Source organism: Eleutherodactylus coqui, chromosome 2 (genome assembly GCF_035609145.1).
Source record: "Eleutherodactylus coqui strain aEleCoq1 chromosome 2, aEleCoq1.hap1, whole genome shotgun sequence".
NCBI classification, from domain to species: domain Eukaryota; kingdom Metazoa; phylum Chordata; class Amphibia; order Anura; family Eleutherodactylidae; genus Eleutherodactylus; species Eleutherodactylus coqui.
In genome coordinates, this window is record NC_089838.1 from 202,396,840 (window position 1) to 202,419,074 (window position 22,235).

Below are 22,235 nucleotides of genomic sequence, written 5' to 3' on the forward strand. Positions count from 1 at the left end.
AGCTCGCTATAACATCATGTATTTTGGTTAGCCATTAAAAGGTAATCACATTTGTTTCCTTTAGTAATGAATGATATTGATGGCAATGTATGAAAACCAATAAAATGTATTACTGAATGGCACTGAAATTGAGAATACTTAGCAGGCCTCTTATAATGCTATATAATGTTCCAGATTCTTTTAAGTTCTTGAACACCTCTTTTAAGTTTCTATTTTCTTAGAAGCCCAGTGAAGCAGAAGTAACTATGTGACATTTTTTGTGCACTATGTCAATTCAGTGTTTGCAAAGTGACCGCAGTGCAAAAGCAAATGAACAGAAAGATTTCTCAGCACTCTGAAGGCTTTAAGATATTTGCAAACACTGACTTTGAAAAAGCCTTAAAGAGAACCTGCCAGCAAAGGTATTAATCTCCTGGCATGCTGCTACAGTGTTGCCACTCGACAGAGCTGGCGCGGACTTCACACATAACTCTACCAGCCGAGACTTCAATCAATGCAGAGTGGATACATTAACAGTGTGGATACCGTGACTGTTTCAACAGGGGCACATCTACAAAGATATTTTCCAGCACTATAGCAACATGCTAGTGGTTTAATAATCACAACCTTTACCGACAGGTTAATTTTAAATTGCACTATTACTACATTTCCTGAACAATAAGGGCTCCCACACACTTGCGTTTGCGTTTTTTGTCAACGCGATTGTCAATGGGACTTTCTAATGTTAAAAATGCGACGCAACACAATGCACCAAAAACACAAGTTGTACTGTGTTGCGTTGCGTTTTTAACATTATAAAGTCCCATTGACAATCGCGTTGACAAAAAACGCAAACACAAGTGTGTGGGAGCCCTAAATGTGAAGTTCTTAGTGCACATATTGATCAAATTTTCTGAGCCCACCTGCCCCGACAAGACTGCCTTCACATGGGTACCTGCACTAAACTTTACACCTGCACATCAGGAAACTCAAGTCTGTATTGGGTATAGGACAACCAAGAGTAGTCAAGATTTGATAGGATCCAGCGAGAATACTGGAGCCACTATCACCCCCAAAACTCTATCGATCTATAGATTTATCGATCGATCATATATACACTGTGTAAACCCAGCAACTTCCTCATGTTTCACAGCTCTTTGCCTACCAAAGTCATAGGAATGCTGGGAGAAAGTTTTACTTCTACGCTGAGTGCAGAAAATTGCTTTCCGCCTTAGTTGCCATGAACAAGTTAAATCATGTAATAGAACTGCAGTGGTCAGAATGCTCAATGTGAGATACGCTGCAATATAAAATAGAAGTAATAGAAGTAAAATTTATAATGTTGAGTTATGATTTTTTTTTCTGTTTAGCATTTACAATTAGCAATTTGTCATTTGCAATTCTAGTCTTGTGTTACAGTGTTTGCCACTAGTGGGAGCTGATGTTACACGTATAAAGAGTGTGTACATAGACTTTGTCAGTACTTCTTTTCATTCCAGGTGGTTTGATAAGTCCTTCACTCTGGTTGTGTATAAAAATGGGAGGCTGGGTCTAAACGCTGAGCATTCGTGGGCTGACGCACCAGTCGTTGGACATTTGTGGGAGGTACTATCTGACTTCATGACTGGATATTTTATAAAAGTTGCTTGAAATCTATATATTGCTCTACATTAATTTACACTGCTGTAATCCACCTCGACCCATATGGAGAGAATTTATATACTTTTATGTCTATTTCATATCTATTTTATTGGATTTTCCAAGCTTTTCTGTCAGTGACATGGCCTGATTGTTGGATGGTTATGCAAACTCAATAATCCACCTTCTAAGCAAAGTTCCCTATAAGTTTTTATAGCTAATGAACATACTGTAAGGAGCAACATTAGGCAATGTTCCCTATAAACTGGTCCAACAAAACAAACTCCAGGTAAATACTGTCATATAGTGAAGATGATTATCTGTTCAGTCGCATCCGACCTTCGGTCACTCTATGGATCAATGTTCTCTATGCATCCCTGTCCTTCACCGCTTCAGTTCCGCAATTTACATGTTCATGATGGCCTTGATTGTATCTAGCCATCTTGTTCTTTGTCATCCTGATCTTCTCTTTCCACTGACTTTGCCAAGCATCAGTACTGTTTTCAGTGAGTTAGCGCGCATCACGTGGCCAAAAAAAAGACAGCCACTGCTTGATGATTTTGCCCTGTAGTGATATTTTCCGTTTGACGCGATCTAACACTATCTAGTTCATTGTCATGGTAGTCCAAGGTATCCTTAGCATTCTCCTCCAGCACCATAGTTCAAACACATCAATTTTCCTTGTCTGTTTTTCTGAGCGTCCAACTTCCGCAACCATACATAGTTATGGGGAAGACGATTGCATTGACCAGTCTGGTTTTTGTTGCAATGCTAATTATCCTTGCTTTTCCAGATCTTTTCCATTCCTTGCATTGCATTTCTACCAAGTGTAATCCGTCTCGATCTCAGGTCCAGATTGCCGGTTGCAATCGATTTTGGATCCAAGGAAGATGAAATCATATAGTACAAAAGTGATTACATATACTACAGCCAAATATAGTGCCACATAGTGTTCACATAAAATGAACACAGAGTCCAGATACTATAATGTCATACAAAGGCCCAAATATTTAGTGTCATGCAGTATTCAGATAGATAGTGCATTTTATCTATAGATAGAACACACAGCATCCAGATGAATAGTGGCATATGACATTTACCTGTATGTTTACTTGGTGGATAGTCACACTAGCCCCTATTGTCTTCTATAAGTTGAAACAGATGCAGCTATTAGAGCGATATAGGCCATAGACTGTGCAGCTCAATCTACAGTCAACTGTTACAGATATAGCAAACTTTAAGTTGAGCGTGATAACTTTCTGCGACAAGTTATGTTAAGCCATTGAAAAACTATTGAAAGGGGAAATAAACTGTGGCACAGAATGTTTTGTTAACATGTTAAGGGTGCATTCACACGAGCGTGTTTTTTGCGTGCATACGCAACACAAAAACACACTTGTATTTGCAACATTTAATTCCCTATGGTGTGTGCACATGTCTGTACTTTGCAGGTGTGTGCCTGCAAAGACAGGACATGCGAGCACCATTGGGAATGCACGCATTGTTTTCAATGGAGCCGCGGCTGCTGCCGGTGGCTCCGTTGAAAACAATGCTCTGCCGGCACCCCTGCATTCTTATTTAGGGAAGGGCTTTACATATAAGCTCTTCCCTGAAAAAGAAACATTTTAGTGTAAAAAAAACAAAAAAAAACGTACCTCTCCACTGCTGCCATGACCCCCGCAGGGATGAAGAACCCATCTGCTGCATGCGGCAGATGTTTTCTTCACCCCTGCTAGTTAAAAGAATTCCCTACTGATACATCTGGCACATCTGTGGCAAATGCAGCAGAGGAATTCTTCAATTCTCAACCGGAGCTGTCACACATGACAGCTGCGGTAGAGAATCCTGCTGCTGGCACCCCGTCATTGAATTTCAGGGAAGGACTTTAAACATAAGCCCTTCCCTGAAAATCCAAGAAAAGTAGTGTAAAAAAAAAAAAAGCATACTTCCCTCCCTTTAGCTACCGGGGCTCAGCCGCAACGTCTGGTGCTGTCCCCAGCTCTGTAGTTCTCAGCTATCAGCAGCCGGGGATTTAAAATCCCCACCTGCTGGTAGCTCTGATTGTGATTGGCTGAAGCGCTCAGATGTGTTCTTCATGCCCGTGGGGGTCAGGGCAGCGGTGGAGAGGTAAGTTGTTTTTTTTTTTTTTTTTTTTTTACACTAAAATGTTTCTTTTTCAAGGAAGGACTTATATGTAAAGCCCTTCTCTGAAAAAGAATGCAGGGGTGCTGGCAGAGCATTATTTTTAATGGAGCCGCCGGCAGCAGCTGCGGCTCCATTGACAACAAGCACACAGCTGTGTTCACGCATGTTTTTGCTTGTACTTAGGTGCACACGTATGTACGCACCTAAGTACGCCCAAAAACATGCTCGTGTGAACCCACCCTTAATCTCAAGTTAAGCTTTGCTCCATCTCTACCTGGTAGTGTTGTTATTGGTTCAGATGCTTTAATGGCAGCCCTAGAGAGCTGCTGGAATTTGTTGCAAATCACCATTGTAGAAGCAGGGACACTGCTCACAGATCATTTTTCAGACCACTGCAGCCAACGTATCAGCATACAGTTTTAATCTTTGAGTTGTGCTTCTATATTCTTCATTGAAACTCCATTCTTAGCCTCAATTTTCATAATTTATCTGATCTATTACTTTGTTTCATCCTCCTTTTTCCTTCTCTATCTAGTTCATGCTGGCCACAGATTGCTTTGAATTGGAGTACACTGCGGATGGGAACTGCCGTGGAGATCTTGGAGACTTATTGCCACCACCATACAGACTGCAATGGGATATTCCACCCATGGTAAGTTTTTTAAACAGTGATAAGAACAAGATTTTAAGGAGTTAGTAAGAATTTGGGAAATTGCATCTTTCTTGCTTACATAAGGAGATGTACAGCCGACCAACAACCATTTTTATGTTCACATTAAAGACACGGTTAGTTAACAAACAAGTGTTTGCTAAATACAATATGCCGTTAAGACCAGTGTTCGACACACTACCATGCCATTTATACAATGTAGGCCCGCATACTGTCTATTGACTGTACAAGCATCACTATCTTATTCTCCTTAACCCCCTACAATTTAGGATGAGCTCTGTTCATTCTGTAGGAAAGGAACATTACAGTTTTGGATGAGCAGAGCTTGTTCTACTTTAAATGGCTGTAGCTCCAGTTCTATCAGTGCTATTGACATATTTTTGGTCTAATTTTAAAAGTAAGTTTCTATACGTGCCAGTAGCACTTACAGAACTACAGTCACATAAAGTAGGGTTGGGAATACTGAATTTATAGCTGTTACTTTTCAGGCAGTGTGTGCAGAGGAGAGATGGAGGGGAAACAAGCCACCAACAGAGAAGATCTGAGATTCTCCTGTGTCTCCTACTGCCACCCCCCCCCCCCAATTAATCAAAGAGCAAACTTGCTTTCCGATTGCAACATATGGAGGTCTTTTTTTCCCAGAAAGGGAAATGATGGGGACTTTTTAATTTATTCACTCCTCCACTCCTCTATACTGTTATTCCTGACCATAGCGTCTATATTTTAAAACGCTTTTACCTTATATAAGACTTTAATTATTAAAAAATAAAAAGTTAAAAAAATATATACATAATTGATATAGCCACATCCATAACAACTCATACTGTAAAATATTACATTACTTACCCAGCATGCTAAATTCCACTTTTGAATAAAACTAAAAAAGGAATTGCTGAAATATCAGATTTTTGGTTCATGTTGCTTCCCCAAAACAGAAAAAAATTAAATTGGCATATACACCTGGTACTAAAAAAGCTACAAGTTGTCCCATAAAAAACAGGCCTGATTAAGCAATGCTAACTGAAACACAAAAATGCTAGGGCTTTGGAATGTGGTGTAACAGAAAAAGTATTTTTATTAAAAAAAAAGTGTTTATATTGTGCAAAAGTAGTAAAATGGAATAAAACCTCTATAAACCTTGTGCTGTCAAAATTGTACTGAACCGTAGAATAATGTTAACATAATATTTATACTACATGGTGAACGCCATAAAAATCAATCCCAAAAAACAATGGGGAAATTGCTTTTTTTCCATTGCCCCAGCAAAAAAAATAAAAATACTAAAGATTATTCAATACATTATATGTACCCGAAGTTGGCTCCTATATAGACTAGAACTCTTCCAGCAAAATACAAGGTGTCATACAGCTACATTGACAAAAAAATGAAAAGTTATAATGGCTGGAACAGAAAAGTGGATGTGATTTACTGGCTCTTAAGCCTGAAATTAGATATATCAGTAAACGGGTTAAAAATATTTTTACATGACATATATATATATATATATATATATATTAAAAAGAAAGTGACATTTTTGTGAAGGTTTTTCCAATTTTGATGTGTTTGTTAGGAGGTTAACAGTTTTTTCATGTTCTTCCTGACTTCCTTTTCAACTGTCAACTTCAACCATTTATTAAAATGGTTATTGCTAAATACCATGCTGATTTGCTTTATACACTGCACATTCCCTTTCACTCAAATATCAGGACATCTTTAAAGTGTATTATGAGATGTGAAGGGTAGAATATGATTTTCTGAATCAGATAATGGTTTGAAACATTTCAGGTAATACTTTGATGAACCCAGAGGTTCTCTAATCAAAACTTGCTTCTCTTGCAGTGTCGAGAGGTCATTCAGTCTTCCTACCTGACAGCAAAGACACTAGCGGATGATGTGGATTTTTACTGCCTCCGCTTCACAGATTTTGGAAAAGGACTTATCAAAAAATGCCGGAGCAGCCCTGATGCCTTCTTCCAGATTGCTCTCCAACTCGCTCAATATAGGGTAAAGAGACCACCAAACATTTACTTTCAGGTCTCATTTTTTTCTGCTACTTTATGCAGTAAAATAGTTAAACAGCAGTGTTGCTTATCGTGATTGGCATAGGGTGAAAAAATCGAGCAGATTTTTGCAAAATCGAAACAGGTCATCCCTACCCAATTTTTAGCAAAAATCGAGTGAAAATCATTTTACAAATAAAAGCAGGAGAGAGGTGTGCATGTGTCTATGAATGTGGTTCAGTTGCTAGCACTCTTGCGTTTCACTGCTGGGATCCTAAGTTCAAATTCCTTCAAGGATAATATCTGCATGGATTTTAAAAAACTGCATTCAAATGTTGCCTCTTGATCAGATTTAAACCTACATCTCCAGCACTGCAAAACAACAGTCCTGAGCCACCACACCTGTCTATTTTGTTCTGGAAGAGAAAAGCTGTTAGGGCTTTGGGTTTGAACCCACTGTGCTAACCAGACCTGGTATGGTTGGCAGCTGGGCCCAGTGGTCTAAGGTACAAAGCAGGGAAATCTCAGATGGGTAACTCGCCCTTAGCTAACCCGGAAGACCCCTGCCTAGAAGCTGGGTAGGTGTCCTGATAAGAACGTCCCCATGCTGGAACCTTGGGGCTGACTATTCCTGACAAGAAACAGGGACAGTGTTCACAAAGCATAGAACAAGACTAACTACCACAGAAACAGGAATGATACACATACTGGACAGAAATAGACAGATGCACACAGGTTAAAGCATAATGCAAAGAACATACAAAATAAACAGATATAGTTACCGTCTCCAAAGACATAACAGTCCTGAAACAGGTGACCTAGATGTGCTGTGTGTCTGAAGCAAACACACATCAATTCTGAGGCAAAGAAGAAGGGTCCCTAGTAGAGATGAGCGAACGTGCTCAGCCACGCCCCTTTTCGCCGGAATACCGCGATTTCCGAGTACTTCCGTACTCGGGCGAAAAAATTCGGGGGGCGCCGTGGCGGCACGGGGGGTAGCAGTGGGGAGTGGGGGGGAGAGGGAGAGAGAGAGGGCTCCCCCCTGTTCCCCGCTGCTACCCCCCGCACCTCCACGCCTCTCCCCGCCCCCCGGCGCCCCCCGAATCTTTTCACCCGAGTACTGAAGTACTCGAAAATGGCGGTACTCGGGTGCGTAAGTACTCGAAACGAGTACGTTCGCTCATCTCTAGTCCCTAGCTCAATCAAATAGGAGAGTAATTGTTATTTAAGCTGCAGCTCAGATGTAAGCACTGAGAGGGGTTAACTCCCTCGTTGCTAGTAGAAAATAGAACAAAGAGTACATTCAAACAGAAGAAGCAGATCAATGCCCGTGTCTGCCTGGAATAGCAAGAAGGCAGCAGACCTAACCGTTCCTCCCCCCTTACGCCCCCTTCTCCTCCTGGTTCTATGAGCTCCGGATTCATCTTCTGGGGCTATGGATTTATTAATATCAGAAATGGTGTACTCAGAGAGCGAACTATTTTTTACAGTAGACCCATTCTGGAGAGAGTCCGTAGCTTGTCGATGAGAACTCGAGTAGCTTGTCTCACAACATCCACCTGAAGATCTGAGAACCTTGTCTGGAACCTAACTTTCTATGGTCCCACTCTTGACACAAGTTGTGGACAGAGGGACAGGTGGAGCTATTCAGTTGCTTGGGAGAAGTGACAAGAGGCCTGGCAATTGGGCACTAGTAAACCTCAGACGAACCAGCAAGAAAAATTTTTCTGAGTGGAGAGGACCTATTTTCAGATTCAGCAGCTCTGTGACAAACTGAATAGTCTCAGAAAGGGTACCTGTACTCACAGTTGTCACCACCCGAGGTCTCTCCCGACGTCTTATAGGAATCTGGTAGTGCTCCACCAAGACCTGATGCATGAATTCCCTGCCAAACCAGAATCCAGACAGGCTGACACAGGAAACTGCATACCGGAGACGGACAATGTGACAGGTAAATACAAACCTGGAGAGGACTGGTTTATACCTAAGGTAGCTACTCCTACTCTCATCCTAGGCTCAAGAGTTTTTCTGATTTATGAGGACAGAGACGGACATTATGCCCCTGGGCTCCACAGTACACACACAAATTTTTGGCACGTCTGCGTATGCGCTCCTCCTCTGATAGTTTGATTCAATCAATCTGCATGGGTTCAGAGTCATTAGACAAAAAGGTAGTAAGCGGGGAAAAAAAGCGGTCTCTGGTACTTGGGTGCCAGGTGGATTGAACTCTTCTCTTGGGTAGCCACCTTGGTCCTCTCCTGATGCGACCTGTCAAGCCCTCCCAGAATGCCACTACCATGGCCTCATTGTTCCAACCCAACTCCGAGGCCAGGGTTCTAAACTTAATGGTGTATTGCTCCATGGTGAGACTACCCTGACGTAGACGTAACAGGAAGGACAAAGCCGAAATAGTACGAATAGGCTTATCCAACACCCTTCGAAACGTTTCCACAAATATACTTAGGTTATTGACCATAGGATTGTCTCTCTCCCAGAGAGGGTTCATCCAGGCCGAAGCCTGTCCAGAGAGGTGAGACATCATAAAAGCCACTTTAGCCCGGTCAGTAAGGAACTGATGAGAGAACAGCTTGAACTGTAGCGAGCACTGATTAATAAACCCATGGCATTGTCTAGGATCTCCCTCGAAACATGGGGGGTAGCAAATAATCAATGACCAGATCCAGTGGCAGAAACTGACTGTGGGAATGGAGCCAGAGTTGCTTCTGCTGCGGAAGACTGCGGTACCGCTGTGTCAGAAGATATGGAGTTCAGGCGAATATTCAGTTGGTACAAATATGACAGGATCTGTTCTTGGTGATCTCGCTGCTGAACAAATTCTTGGAGCAAGTGTGAAATACCCCAACAGACAGGCTCAGCAGAATCCATGACCTCAGAATACTGTTAGGGCTATGGGTGTGAACCCACTGTGCTAACCAACCAAACCTGGCTTTTAGACCAGACCTGGTACGGCTGGCAGCTGACCCCAGTGCCACAGCAGGGAAATCTCAGATGGGTAACTTGCCATAGCTAAGCAGGAAGACCCCTTTCTATAAGCAGGGTAGGCGTCCTGATAAGATTGGCCCATGCTGGAACCTTGGGACTTACTATACCCGACAGGAAATAGTGACTACCACAGAAACAGGAATGACACAGAGACTGGACAGAAATGGACAGATACACACAGGCTAAAGTATAATGTAAAAAACATACAAAATAAACAGATACAGATACCAGCTTAAAAGACAGAACAGTCCTGAAACATGCAACCTAGATGTGCTGGGTGTCTGAAGCAAAAACACATCAATTCTGAGGCAAAGAGGGAGGGTCCCCAGCTCACTTAATATCACTTAATATCCCTCTTGATACTTGAATTACTGCTACTTTTCCTTTTTCTTTTTCTAGAAGGGTAATTGTTATTTAAGCAGCATCTGGGCTGTAAGCACTGAGAGGGGTTAATTCCCTCATTGCTGGTAGAAAATAGAACAAAGAGTACATTCAAATAGAAGAAGCAGAGAGATGCCTGCATCTGCCCAGATTAGCAAGAGAGCGGCAGACACAGGTAGCAGACCTAACACTAACTGAGTCACCACCCTTCTTTTTTTCTTCTCCAGAGGAGGAGAAGATGGAGTAGAATAAGAAGAAAAAACACAAGGAGAACATACAAATTCCATGCAGATGTGGTCTATAATCCGCCGTGAACTTAAAACCCCAGCACCACAAGGCAATAGTGCTAGCCACTGAGCCACTAAGCTTCTTCCTCCTTCCCCCACCTGCTTCTTCAGAGGAGAAGAAGGAAATAAAAAAAATTAAAGTAGAAGATTATCTTCTTATTCTCCTTCATCTCTTTACTTTTCTCTTTTCCCTTCTCTCCCTCTTGATACTTGAATTACTGCTACTTTTCCTTATTCTTTTTCTTCTTCACTGTCTTCTTTTTCTCCTCCACGGGAGTTAGAGGAAGAAGAAAGAGGGAGAATGAAGAGCAAAAAGAATCAAGAACAAGCATGGTGGCTCAGTCATTTGCACTGTTGCCTTGCTGGGCTTCTAGGTTCAAATCTGTCATTTGCAACATTTGGATGTTGTTTTTATGTTCACTTTGTTTTTAATCTTCCTGTTCACCTCCTCCTCTGGAGCAAAAAATACAGTTGTGATGGCTTAGTTGTTGGCACTTCTGCCTTGCAGAACTGGAGTTGTATGTTTGATCAAGGGCAACATCTTGAGAGGGAGGTAAGCTCTCTTTGTGTTTATTCTTGTTGTTGTTATTTTCATCTGGAATAGCCAGATGTGCTGGTTCAGTTGTTAGCACTGCTGCTCTGCAGTGCTGGACTTGTAGGTTTAAATCTGACCAAGGCCAACATCTGGAAGAGGGTGGAGGGTTATGCGCTCTTTGGCATTTCCTGTAGTACTTCTGCTCTGGAGTAAAAAGCACAGGTGTGGTGGCTACGTTGTTAAGACTGCTGCTTTGCAGTGCTGAAGTTGTAGGTTCAAAACTGACCAAGGGCAGCATCTGGATGAGTTCAAAGTCCATACAGATGTTATTCTTGATGGGATTTGAACCTAGGACCCCAGCAGTGAAAGACAAAAGTGCTAGCAACTGAGACAGATTCTTAGAAAACAGGGTTGCATGCACACAAACGTGTTATTAAGCCTGTTTTTTTACTCCCATTGATTTCAATGGGAGTCGGAATCGGCCAACCCAATTCACGATAATATATAGAAAATCTGATCGGCTAACCCCAAAACGAATATTTCATTAATCGCTCAACACTATTTCCACTGAAATAGTAGAAATAACTCCTTGAATTCCATTTCTAATCAACCAATTTCTTCTTAGTTAAATCTGTTTGTTTCCCCTCTATTGGATGAAATTGACAACGGAAAAGGAGTACCATTACAGCCACACGGAATGTGTTACCTGCACTTTTACCATCGTCATATCTAGACAAATTTCTCTGGAGATGATCAGTGGTAACCATGATGGGATCTGTAATAAAATGATTTCCTGTTATCACTTTCTGAAAACCATTTTTTTCCTCATTTATTTATGTAAAAGTCATCTTTAATGTCAGTGAATGTTGCATTACAAAAAGAAGTGAAGGGAGAAAGGGAGAAATTACAGAAACCAATTGTGACATGTATCAGTTGACGATTATGGCTGAGCATAAGGTTTTATTGGAGAGGAAGGGTATGGAAAGGATGTAGCTGAAGATTATACTGTGTGCAGACACTAAGATGTTACAGGACATGATGGCATATTGATTTTTGGGTATTGCTGTATATACTCTTGAGATAAACACATAAGGTCTATAGAAAGGATTAACTTGAAGCTAATTGGCCCCATTGCAATGTCTGTAACAGGGCTTCCCAACTAAAATACTCCATTGATAATACTGGTCTCTTTATATGGGAAAGAAAAGAGCTTGTGAGCCTCCTAAGGCTCAGGGGCCCACTTATGACTGTATGTTCAGCACCGACTATAGTTAAGCTTCTGGATCTATAGGCGTTAGTGATGGCTGCCTACAAGAGAAATGCAGCTACAAGATTCATGTTTTGACAATCAGCCGCCTATCATTGCCTTTAATCTGGCCATGGACATATAATGGAAACAGGTTATCAGATGGACAACTATTTGGTTTTCTGGTAGTGATTTAGGCCAAAAGCATCACAACTGTGCACAAAAGCCATTGATTGCGAAAATGAAAAGTCTTGTGAGCACTTGTTAATAACATAAAAATCAATTATCCTTGCATAGTATAAACTTCAGATTATGACTGGCTACCTACTGTACAATGCAACACAACAAAGTATCTTTTTGACAATATCTGTGGGCATTCGGTTTTCTTTCAGTTGACTAATTCAATTTTTTGTGTTAACTTTGGGTTCACTTTTTTTTCTACTTCTGTTGAATTTGTAACAACAGGAAAAAGGTCACTTCTGCCTGACATATGAAGCTTCAATGACTCGTCTGTTCCGTGAAGGTCGAACAGAGACTGTTAGGTCGTGTACCACCCAGTCATGTGATTTTGTAAAAGCCATGGAGGACCCCAATCAAACTGTATGTATATGCCTTGTGTCCTCATCTTTTCTCCATACTTGACCTTCCAAATAGATGAATGCCTCTGATCATCATCTCTTTATTTGCAGAAAGAGAATCGCCTGGCTCTTTACCGAGCTGCAGCTGAGCGTCACCAGCTCATGTACCGTTTAGCAATGACCGGCAAAGGGATTGATCGTCATCTTTTCTGCCTCTATCTTGTGTCCAAGTATCTGGGAACTGAGTCCCCTTTCCTTCAACAGGTGAGAGCTCACTGCATTCTGTTACTACATGTATACAGAGCTCTTTTAGTGACTTTAGGACTTATATAGCTGTCAGGAGATTCATGCCGCCCTAACTATAGGCGCCAAAAAATACACACACTCTCTGATAACAATGAATTACATTTTTCTTTGATATGCTGTGGCTTTTCAGAGAAAATATAGTTTTAAAAACCTTCCAAGCTCAAGAAGTGCCCCTTGGGTGGCTTTCCTCCCATTTTCTCACACACGGATAGGCCAACTTGGTGAGAGGTTCCTGACTGAATTCCACTTGTGATTTCACAGCTACTTGTCTAACTGTCTAACAAAAACACAGTTGGTAATTCCCAGGGATAAGCACACTTGTGGCCTCACATTAGTTACCTGACGAAAACCCCCAATGTTACGGTAACTTTCCTGAAGGACGTCATGGTAACTTTTCATTTGATTGAAATGATCTTGCTATGTCACATCAGTTATCTGACCAAAAGACATTTGTGATGTTAAAATAACAGTGGGTCCCCTTGTTTGCAAGTCCCCAGTGCAGCTGCACAAATGATATGTCTGCACTTGCTTTATAGTCAGATTTTTTTCACTACCACCCAGCCAGACAAATAGCTTAATGAGAACCTGTTTCAGAATAAGCTGCCCTGTATATACATGAGAAATAGTGCTATAGCTTTCCATTATACGGCTTCTATCCTGCATTTATCACCAGTTTACTCTTCTGCAGGCTCTATTTCTAATTCTCAGTTGACCCTGATCACAGTTCCACAATGGGCATTATGCTGTGATAACTCCAAACACAGCGCACAGAGAGGAAATCCTGTTCCTATGTCTCTATCTCTCACATACACACAGAAGCAACAAGTGACGATTTACTCAGTATGGTGTTACATATACCTCTGACTAACCATATAATCCTTATTTAGCGATAATAATGGTCGAGGGGTTTCCAACTATGAAGTATTAACAAGATACGTTTGACCTGAAACCTAAGATCTCTCTGACCTACTTCTTACTGTGACACTCGCTATTAACCAGTGACCCAGTCCCCTAATTTTGTCAATAGGGGTTAACCCGACTGGATACTTGAGGGGAACTGAGACCCTCACTCCATCTGGTCACTGAGTCACACAGAATGATCCATGTTGTCAGTCCATGTCTGTTAGTGTTTGTTATATGATTTATGTGGCCCTAATTTTAAACAATTCATTAATAAAAGTTATTCATTTTAATTTTATCTATATCTGTGAAGGGCAGTCCTATGATTATATAGATTCGAAATACCACTGTGATTTCAGAAGCAACAGCAGCATGCAAGACATTAAATAGCTGTACTGAGCAGTGTAGCTGTGAATTCTGCACCCGGGTGAGATAGATCACTTACTGAAATAAGCCTAAAACAGTTTCTGTGCCTCTCTTTAACTGCAGCTGCTCCATCCCCCCTCAGCTTCTATAGACAGCTGTAACCTGATCTCTCAATGAAACTGAAAATCTGTCTCATTTTTTACTCTAATAAATGGAGAGATAGGCAGTTGCTTCATAATTAGATATACTCGTATTATAGAGTTTCTTACTTTCATTTATACTATTCATTTATGCAAATTTTGTTGAAATAATAGTGCTCTTTTAAGCTGCTTCTCTCGATTGTTGAGGCATATTGCTGGTATTTTTTTCTATTATGACTATATTACACAGTATATTTTTTTCATTGAGAATTTTTGTTGCATATATATATATATATAGGTAAAAGCCCTCACTGACTGACTGATTCGCCACTAATTCTCTAACTTCCCGATGTCGTACAAACATGAAATTTGGCAAGAGTATTCTTTGGGTCCTAAACAGCAAAAGTTAAGGGGTCGCAACTTGATAAGTGCAAAAGTATTGGCTGGCACCCCTGTGTAATGTACCCAATCTAATTTTCTAACTTCCCAGTGTCATACAAACAAGAAATTTGGCACAACCATTCTTTAAGTCCTAAATAGGAAAAGTAAAGGTGATCATAACTTGATTACTCAATGCTAAGTGCAAAAGTATTGGCACCCATATGTAATGTAACTTCCCTGTCTCGTACAAGTGTGAAATTTGGCACAAGCATTCTTTAGGTCCTAAATAAGAAAAGTAATGGGGTCACAACTCGATTATTCAATGCTAATTGCAAAAGTAAGTGCACCCCTATGTAATGTAACTTCCCGGCCTGGCATTTCATAAATCCTATAAAGTACAATGGAGAGAGCTACATGTATATACAATGCTTCTAACTCATATACTCATTTCTGGAGTGCTAAACTGCTCAACTTTATTCTCCTAATACCGGTATATAGGGGTCCTAGACATGTCTGCACAGTGCAGCCTTAGTGCTTGTCACTTCTTGTTGCCCTGCTATGTGCCACTCTTTTTCACCCTGACAAGAAAACTGCACATGAGCAGCCACGCATATTTCTGTGTCCAGATTATTGGGGCCACACAGAATGGCATTGTGAGCTGCATTTGGCACATGTTGTGCACCCCTGATTATATATTACTTTTTCTTTTTCTAGCAGGTTGGCTCCCCATGACATTATGACTATTGTATCAACAGCATTGAATGCTTATGTTTTTCTTTTGTCTTTCCTTTCAAAATTGTATTCTAATAAACACATGTAATGCAAATGCTTTGTATCGATGAATATCATGGCAAACCACTCACCTTAACCTATGGGACTTACAGGTGTTGTCCGAACCCTGGAGACTGTCCACATCTCAGACTCCACAGCAGCAGCTGAAACTTTTTGATTTGGAGGAATTCCCAGAACACATTTCTGCTGGAGGAGGATTTGGACCCGTAAGTAATGAGGTGGAAAGACTGTTGCATGGGTTAAGATTTTGTACTGAGGGTTTCTTTTATAGTACATAATGCACTAGATTGTCATGTTTTTTCTTACTGGCTTTCTAGAGCCGGTTATGAGTTGGTGCTGAACTTTATACTTGAAATGAAATATTTGTAAATATAAGCAAAATGGGAATTTCATATTCCAATCTTGATCTGAAGTAAGGTAAAAGGTAAAGGTCGACATCGTACCAATAATGACCCAACTTTACAATACAATATACATAAATGGTATACAAACAGAAGACTTTGGGACCTCTAGAACCATTCTACTTCCAAAACCAAACAAAGACATAACGGACCCAAGGTCTTATAGACCAATAGCGCTGTTGAACTGCGATTACAAATTTCTGTCCAAGATCCTAGCAGACAGGCTTCAGCGGATTCTTCCGTCCATATTAGACCCAGCACAGAAAGGCTTCACACAAGGGCGAAGTGCTCTAAAAAACATCAGAGCCGCCATAGCGGCAACGGTCATAGCACAGAACCCCGAAAGCCAGACGATGATGCTGCTAAGTTTAGATGCGGAGAAAGCTTTTGATAAGATGGCCTGGCCATTCTTGAATATGCTACTAGAAAGAAGAGGCTTTGGACAGACCTTTGTAAATTACATAGACACATCGCACACAAATGCCACCACGACCCTTACAGTTAATGGACTTAACACCCCCAAAATAGATCTATTCAGAGGGGCCAGACAGGGATGCCCACTTTCACCGTTACTGTTTAATCTATCTATAGACCCGTTACTTAGACATCTAGCACACACAACATTATACACAGGGGCAATCTGCGGAAGCACAAAAATAAAGACAGAGGCATTCGCGGACGACATCCTTTTGGTGGTAAACAACCCCAGGGAGACACTAACACCTTTAATACGGAATATTGAGAGAATTGGTAAATTATCAGGCTACACCATAAACCTGGACAAAACAGAAGCTTTACTTCTTAGAGGCCCGGCCAAACCTACGTGGGCAGCACAATATCCATTTCGATGGGGAAAAAAAGCTATACAATACCTGGGAATACAAATTACAAGAAACCCTTCCAAACTATACGACGCGAATATAGAACCCCATATCAAAAAACTAGAAATAACTTTGAACACATGGAAAAATTTTACAATCTCCTTCCTGGGGAGGATTAGCCTAATAAAAATGATAGAATTCCCACGCTTACTATATATATTACACACGTTGCCCATACTCTTAAGACTAAAAGATATAAAGAAAATTAACTATCTATACAGGAAATTTATATGGGGGGGGAAGACCCCGTATTGCGCTCAAAACACTGCACAAACACAGAGAGAATGGAGGAACCAACCTACCTAACGTTCGAGATTACAACTTAGCAGCACAGGCACGAATCATCCATGACTGGATCTACTCTAAGACATACTTTACAAACAAACCCCTTGAACAGGAAATGGCCGGCCCAGTTAAACTCCAGAACATTTTACACCGCCCATATGCGGAACTCCCAGAAAAGATCAAAAGGAATCCCCTGATACTAATAGCTTGGAAGACGTGGAACAAATTACGTAAAGACAGCCAAACTTCACCACTAATATCACCACACATATCATTAATAGACAACCCCGACTTCCAAAACGGTAAACCCCATAACACTTTCACGGAATGGGAGACCCAGGGAATACACTCAATAGACAAACTACTACACACAAGAGAAAGACGGATCTTAAAGGGGTGGTCTCGCGAAACCAAGTGGGGTTATACACTTCCGTATGGCCATATTAATGCACTTTGTAATGTACATTGTGCATTAAATATGAGCCATACAGAAGTTATTCCACTTACCTGCTCCGTTGCTAGCGTCCTCGTCTCCATGGTTCCGTCTAAATTCGCTGGCAGCTTGCTTTTTTAGACGCGCTTGCGCAGTCCGGTCTTCTCCATTCAGCACGAGCCGCTTCAGTGTGCTCCCCGCTACAGCTCTTCTGCGCATGCGCAGACGAGCTGTCACTGCTCGGGAGCGCGCTGAAGCGGCCATTCTGCACCATCCTCTGTTAGAGGAAGGTGCAGAAACTGGAGCTGCCCAGCGGAGAAGACCAGCCCAGCCCAGCAGCCCCGAGAAGCCTCCCAGGTAAGTGATGGGTCGGGGGGGGGGGGGGGCTGCCGCTGCGCCGGGGGCTGCCGCTGCGCCGGGGGGGCTGTCGCTAGGCCGGGGGGGCTGTCGCTAGGCCGGGGGAGCTAGCGCTAGGCCGGGGGGGCTGTCGCTGCGCCGGGGGAGCTAGCGCTAGGCCGGGGGGGCTGTCGCTAGGCCGGGGGGGCTGTCGCTAGGCCGGGGGAGCTAGCGCTAGGCCGGGGGGGCTGTCGCTGCGCCGGGGGAGCTAGCGCTAGGCCGGGGGGGCTGTCGCTGCGATGGGGGGGGCTGTCGCTGCGCCGGGGGAGCTAGCGCTGGGGAGCCGGGGGCTAGCGCCGGTTACCTGCTGTCTGGTCGGCGGCTGCGGGGCGTCTGGTCGGCGGCTGCGATGCGTCCGGTTGCCATGGAGACACAGCTGGCGGCGTCTCGGGAGCGCGCACGTCGGGCTGCAGCGAGCGACTGGGAAAGAGCCGGCGGCCATCTTGAGGAAACTTTTATAACTTGCTGAAACGCTGGAACGGTAAGTACGAACCAGCTAGAAATGTCATTTACAGGGGGGCTTAGTAATGTGTGTTTAATGGGGGGGACTGGGCAAAAAAAAAAATTAACTGCTTCCTCGAGACATCTCCTTTAACATATGACGAACTGAAACAAAAATACCCGGAACTTAGAGCCCCACTATTCTCATACCTACAAGCTAGGCACTACATTACAGAACTCATACCAAAATTCCGAGAAAGTGACTGGAAACAGACAGGGGACACATGGACCACTAGGAGAACAGGGCCAAGGGGCATGATCTCCAAGCTGTATAGAACAATACGAAACATGAGAGAGGAAGACGATATTGACCCGGGGGTGGGCAAATGGGCTGTGGACAACCCGGAATTCACACCCTCATTGATAATGAAATCCCTGACAGCAGCACACAGATTCCTGCCATCGGCAAGGTTTCTGGAAATGAGACTGCAGATTGTCCACAGATCATACTTAACCCCAAGTAGAGGATTCCACATGGGAATCTACGCCACTTCAAAATGCTTTAAATGCCAGAGACCTCATGCAAATCTATATCACAGCTTGTGGACATGCCCCATAATACAAGCCTTTTGGGCACGTTTAGGAGAATACACAAAAGCACATCTAACGAATTTCTGCCCACAAGAGCCGATATGGGCAATATTTGGATATCTAGACCCAGAAACATACCACTGCACAAGAGGCGTAAGAAAACTACTACACTTCATAGCAGCAGCAGGACAGAAAGCCATACTGCAAACATGGATTCAGCCAACAGGGCCCCCATTCAGATTGTTCCTAGACAAACTAGCATTCCTGTTCCAAATGGACTGGGCAGAAACATCACTATTCAAGGAAAAAAAGGTACAAGCCTTCTTCGAAACTTGGGAGAGCTTTATCCAACAACTACCACAAAGGGTAAAAGATAAACTGAGGGACTGCTTTAGCTATACCTGCTGGTTCCAGGAACAAATGGCAGCTGGGGAAATACCTGTTTAGGGTGACACATGAGTTGTGCCGTGGACGCGGGAGGCCTCCATAAACTTGAAGATCCTCAACACACAGGTCAGTAGACCAAAAACATAGGTGGTCGTAGTAGATCAAGAGTCTGAGTTAATGTATGTCAATTATGTGTTTTAAAGTTTAGTTTGTTATGTTTTATAGTAATTGAAAGAAAAAGAAAAAAAAGCAGGTTAGGACTAACACACATATACAAAGAAAGAAGGATTCTAACAAATTTATGACATTGCTATTTGTGTAACCTGATCTGTGCAATAAAGACATTTATAAAAAAAAAAAAAAAAAGGTAAAGGTCAAGTCCCCTGATGCGAGCACCGAGTCGTGACTGACTTCTAGGGTGACATTTCATTGTGACGTTTTCTTGGCAGATTGTTTTTGCGGGGTGGTGTGCCATTGCCTTCCCCAGTCATTTGAAGTAGGCTGGATTAAGATGTACCAAATTTTGTAAGAGGCACACACATCTTAATAGATAATAGATTTGTTGCATCCTTGGCTTTTCCATGTGCCAGAAAAAAATGTAATCTATGTCAGCTATGATCTGGTGCAGATTTTTGCTATAATTTTTGCCAATTTTACATATAGATTTTAGTAAATCTGTCAGCTGCTGCAAGTATCGCCCCCTTCTGCTAAACCTCACTCACTTTTTTGAAAGTGGTAGTGTAAGATAAAAAACTTCAAAAAAAGGTATGTGCCAAAATTAGCTATTTTTTTATTATTAAATTGGCATAAATTGCTTAATAAATCCCCCCCAAAGTGTTTGTATTCACCTAAACCACATACCACTACAGATGCTGCAGCACTAAATATGGCATTTAGCTGCTTCTTTTGTACACTATGATAACTTGTTAACAAAGGAACTTATATGATGGTCAGTCCACAAGTCATTTGTAGTACATCTGTCACATGAACTGGTGGATCCCATCCTTCATCATTCATAACTCATGTAAATGTTTTTATATCTACAAAAAGTGTCCTTTTTACGAGTGGTGTAATAGTTAATGAGATGGTGCAGAATCACTACGGTTGACATCACACTCATGTATCTCATTACTATTTAATTACAGGTGGCTGATGATGGTTATGGTGTCTCGTACATCTTTGCAGGAGAGAATGTCATCACTCTGCACATTTCTAGCAAATTCTCCAGCCCTGAAACGGTACAACTGCTTTGTGTTTCTTTATAATTAATTAAAGAGGCCATGAAGACACTTACATTAAATTCTCCCTGTCACCATTGTAAAGGTTTATTCACACGTTGTGGAAATGCTATGGAACTTCTGCAACAGCATTAGCTGCAGAAAATCTACGGTTTTAGGGCTCCTGCACACGGGCAGATTTGTTTTGCGGAATTCGTGTCTGGCAGCTGCCCCCTGATTCCGCAGCAGATTCGCTCGTGGCAGAAAAATGGCAGCATTCTCCATTCTGGGCGTTTTTCCGCACTGACAACTTCCATTGAAGTCAGTGGAAGCTGTCCATCCCGCAGCCCTTCCACTGTAAGCACTGCAACAGGGTCGCAGGATCCACGTCATCGCCTAGCAACGGCACGGCTTTACCTGTACTTCACATGCACATGCCGGATCCGACCCTGTCGTGTCCAGGAGGCCTAAGCCTAGGGTCACACAGGGCGGATTTGCCGCGGTTTTGCCGCAGCAGATCCGCCCGCGGCAAAACCGCCCGCGGCCGCTAATCCCGGGATTAGCCAGCCATGTGGATGAGATTTCTCAGAAATCTCGTCCACATGGAACGGCTAATCCGCTGCGGTAAATCCGGTTGAAACCGCGGCTGTGGCGGCCGCAGCCGCGGTTTCAAAAGAAGCAGCATGTCCATTCTTTTTTCCATTCCGCTGCGGCCGCGCTCTCCTCTATGGAAGCGCCGGCCGCAGCGAAAGAGCGAGCGGCCGGGCCGCTTCAAAGCCGCCGCGGCTTAAACCGCGGCGGTTCTCCTGGCGGAAATCTCGCGGTTTTTGCTGCGGCCAAACCGCGAGATTTCCGACGAAAATCCGCCCTGTTTGACCCTAGCCTTACAGTAAAAGCATTGTTGATGGGATTTTAAGAAATCTTGTCCACACATGACAAAGAAAATCTGCAGCGTAAATTGACCTGCACTGTGGGTTATAAATCTGCAGCGTGTGAATTTATATTGATGTCAGATGCAACAAAAACAGACCCAAATGGCATGTGTAAAAACACCACAAAAACTTGGGTTAGTGTGGCTTGTGTTGATAAGCTGCCTAACAGATTTCCAAAAAGTATCATTGCAGTGTATTGGGGTTACCTAAAACATTTTTAATGCTTTCATATGACGCAGCGAATTTCTAGCCTAAAATTAAAAATGCCTTTAAATTACAAAATCAGAATTATGTATGAGTCATTTGCAGCAACAGGAAGTGCAGCCATGTTTATTGCTTTCAAATTAACATCTCAGAACCTGATGATAAACTGTCAGTCTGTTATAGTGGTAGCCATTGGATTCTGAATTATGAAACTTCGGCTACTGCTCCAATTTCTAATTTACCAATGTATGAACATTTTAAAATTTTGAGTAAAAATTCACTTTAACCCCTTGGCATAAAATGCAAGGATCCAAGCTTAAAAAAAAAAAAAATCACATGGGCGCCTTTGGAGCCTGCTGCATACTGTCATACATTGACCTCAATACCAACATAGTATGCAGTAAGCTGCTAATATACCACTGACATTCTTCTGTAACAGATGAGTTCAGAGGTAACTCCTATCCCATCTGTTTAACCACTATGGACTGTGGCATCTAAGTGCTCAGCAGGAGGGAGGAGACTCCTCTCATCTTATCGGTGCCCTAGTGATGTGATTACAGCATGCTGATGGGTTGCCATGCCCAACCAAGGCCATAGGTCTGCCATGGGTGTGATTCTGTTAGGCAGGGTGCTTGTCTGTGTAAATCCAAAGTTAAACAAAATCCCAAAACTTTTACCTAACAGAATATTTTGTTATGAAAAAAATAAGAGCTCATTAAA

At 42.4% G+C, this 22,235-nt stretch overlaps 1 protein-coding gene across 1 annotated transcript in view; it reads left to right on the forward strand.

Annotated features, from left to right (window-relative positions):
• Window positions 1-22,235, forward strand: part of CPT1B (carnitine palmitoyltransferase 1B) — a 51,785-nt gene that overhangs the window by 27,813 nt on the left and 1,737 nt on the right. The window contains exons 12-18 of the mRNA XM_066592232.1: window positions 1,479-1,584; window positions 4,298-4,414; window positions 6,272-6,436; window positions 12,350-12,484; window positions 12,574-12,726; window positions 15,440-15,553; window positions 20,308-20,400. Coding sequence (XP_066448329.1) covers window positions 1,479-1,584; window positions 4,298-4,414; window positions 6,272-6,436; window positions 12,350-12,484; window positions 12,574-12,726; window positions 15,440-15,553; window positions 20,308-20,400 — 883 coding nt within the window. The remainder of the gene's footprint in view (window positions 1-1,478; window positions 1,585-4,297; window positions 4,415-6,271; window positions 6,437-12,349; window positions 12,485-12,573; window positions 12,727-15,439; window positions 15,554-20,307; window positions 20,401-22,235) is intronic.